The sequence below is a fragment of the Sinocyclocheilus anshuiensis genome, unplaced genomic scaffold (genome assembly GCF_001515605.1).
Source record: "Sinocyclocheilus anshuiensis isolate Anshui unplaced genomic scaffold, SAMN03320099.WGS_v1.1 scaffold708, whole genome shotgun sequence".
In the NCBI taxonomy this organism is placed as follows: Eukaryota; Metazoa; Chordata; class Actinopteri; order Cypriniformes; family Cyprinidae; genus Sinocyclocheilus; species Sinocyclocheilus anshuiensis.
In genome coordinates, this window is record NW_015555881.1 from 1130716 (window position 1) to 1133821 (window position 3106).

The following is a 3106-nucleotide window of genomic DNA, read 5'->3' on the forward strand; positions in this document are numbered from 1 at the left end:
TAATTTCTAATGTTTTATATGCAGATTAAATAGGTTTTAAGGAAACTTTTGGCTTGTCTCCCGAGGCCACAAGAGGGCGCAATGAGCAAAATAATGCAGCACATTTAAATGGTCAACGCAAGGACACAAGTCTATAAAAAAACCGTGCATTACGTCTACATTAACTATATATATAAATATATATATATTTATATAGATATAGATAGATATATATAGATATATATATAGATATATAAATAATGGCATAAACATTGAATCCAAAATAATGTAATATAAAATTATAAAGTACAAGTAATAAAATGAGTCATGACATTATTATTTATAAATTATTACTTATATAATTTATACAACAAAAGTATTGTATTTTCACTCAAAATGAATCACTCAAAAAATTCTCTACTCTATATATACACCTCTATATTCTCAATTATATAATATACTCTAAGTCTTAGGGTATATATTATATAGAGGAAAATACAAAGGGAAATATATAACAATTTACAAATCAATATGTACATAGTGGCTATTGTCCACTATGTAAAATGCATATATAGATTTATACAATGAACATATAAGAATTTAATATATACCTCTATATTGTCCAATATATAATAAACACTCAAAGTCTGTGAGTTTATATTATATAGTGGAGAATATACATGCATCTAGATTTTAGCATGTGATTTAAATGTTATGTGCAGCATCTCACCTCTGAGGCCAATCCCTCCTCTCCGTGGATCACTCGCACTTTGCACTTGACATTCTTGTGTTTGACGCCGAACTGAGTCCAGATGAGAACCATGATGCTGATGCTGCTGCTGCCGGTGAGTGTGAGCCGAGCGCGTGAGCTGCTTGAGTTGCTTGAGCTGCTGTCTGCTGCATCTCCCGCCGCTCTGCTCGAGCTTTTATACCCGTGTTCTACACACTGCGCCCACGCTGCATTACCGAGCTTCCCCGAGCACGCCCATTCTCCAAGCACACGAGAGGGAATACCGCGTGCCCACCAATCCACGCTCGATGCCGCTGCGGACCGAGATGAGCATCACGCGGATGTGGCAGCCCACCTCTCCATGTGGAGGTGCGTTTCCGGAATTCACAATGAGTCGTATCCCTCCCTCCCTCATCCTTCCATCCTAAATTGGTCTCCTGTTACAGACTGTTCTTTTGCTTTGTCGACCAGATTTTTGGATTGGAAGTTGTGAATGACAATGGATTTTCGCAAAGAATGGTGGTACATGAACACGAAAAAGCATGCAAATAAAAAGGCGAGATTGACAGCAGATGAACACGGAAAATATGCATATATATATATATTTTTTTATTTTTTTATTTTTATTTTATTGTATTTTTTTTTCTCAATAAGTATAGCAGAAGACAAGGGTGTCAAAAGCACTTTACATCCGAGTCGTGCATAACTTTTAATTTGTGTATTCTATTTTTAACTTGGAAGCAACCACGAAACTCAGACAATAATCATTGCCATTTGGGGTGAAGAGCGTTCAAAAATAAATAAATAAAATTCAAATCACTGCCTGACGGAGTTGTTCCGTTTACAGCCCAAATTAGCATTTTTTAATTATATAGGCTACATTGCCTACATATAAATGTATTATAAGTTAAAAAGTTACAAATTGTCAATGGTGACTACTGCCCTTCATTTTATACATCTTTTATACTGTCCGCTGGTTGAAAACCTTGGGCATCTGTGGGAAGATCTATGCTTGAATGTCAGTTTGATTATAAAATGTCAAATCATGTCTGATGCTTTGAGCACGCAATAAAGTCTTATTAGAATTTTGCTACACACTTCAGTGTCCCTTTGTGTCAAAGTGCAATTGAAACAGATGAAACAGTACATCCAGTACCGCTTCACCCACACATATGCAATTACAGGCAGTTAACATGTGATTGTCAAGTCTGGTGGCTTGTGTACCAGTAGTTCTTTACGCTCGTCACGGTGACAGTTCAACGTTCCCATCTCCACGGGAATAAAACGTCTTTGCGCATTCACAGACTGTCCTCGGCGTTAACTGACCGCTAATGCATTAAAGCGGCGCCTTGGGGAATGTCGCATTACGCAACGTACGTGCAGGTGAATTGGCGCGCATTTCTCAGTACATAAATGGCCATATTTCCTCAGACGTTGCGCGTTCAGCCAATCACAGACGAAAGATGCTTCAGGATTCCCGCTGGTACCGGAAAACTGGACAAATTTGGTGTAGTTGTCGCTGTCAGAAACGTCAGAGAATCTCTAAGCCAGATTTCGTCCATTTTGGAAAAAATACAGAGGGAGCTCAGGAAAACCGAGCCGAGTGGCGTGAATGAGACCTCGAAATCTGTCATTATCGACCGGCCGGACATTTCCGTTGTGTCTCGAGATATGAATGTGAGATCAGGTGTGTGAGTGTCTCGCCGTGAAAGTGTTTGTGAGGGAACATTGTGCTAGCGCAGTGTCGAGGACGTTCTGGGAACATTGTGCTTCTGCGGAGTAAAGCTCAGCAGGGGCTCGTGAGAAGTCGTGATCTCTTGCTTTTAATAATAACTCGGCTCGTGACCAGCGGATGCCCAACTGTGCCGCGTAATTTTCGCGCCCTCATTGTGCCGAGGTCTGTTATTGGCGCTCTTTTTAAGTGACCGTTATTAGCGTCGACTAAAGGGCACCTAAATTAGTTCTGTTTAAATTAGAAACCATCTATCAAACAAGGTCCGAGCGATTGAGGGATGTCCAGTGAGTTAATCCTTTCCTCTATTTTAACTGATGAAGCGTTCTTCAGCCACCTTCAGAATAAAACACATTAGCTTATCAAATAGTGCATTTGAACATTTCCCTAAGAAATTGTGACTGTTTTAGCTTGTTGCTAGGCGGTTGTTGGGGTGGTTGTCTATTGCCTCAAATCTAAAGAGCCCATCCCCAAAGTTTCCGTGATTTGTTTGGTCTTGTCTATGAGATTTTAACCTGTTTTATTATCCTGTAGGTGAGAATTATACATCTGGTCACTTAGAAAAGTAATAGGACACCTCTTTTCAATCAGACACTAAATTTAAAGTGTCATTTATGTTTGTAAAATAGTTACATGTGGGGGGGGGGGGGGGGAAACAAACACAC

The 3106-nt window shown here is 39.6% G+C and overlaps 1 protein-coding gene across 1 annotated transcript in view; it reads right to left on the minus strand.

Annotated features, from left to right (window-relative positions):
* Positions 1-1030, minus strand: part of LOC107675810 (dnaJ homolog subfamily B member 5-like) — a 4523-nt gene extending 3493 nt beyond the window's left edge. The window contains exon 1 of the mRNA XM_016470279.1: positions 710-1030. Coding sequence (XP_016325765.1) covers positions 710-802 — 93 coding nt within the window. The 5' untranslated portion in view covers positions 803-1030. The remainder of the gene's footprint in view (positions 1-709) is intronic.
* Between the last annotated feature and the right edge of the window lie 2076 nt (positions 1031-3106).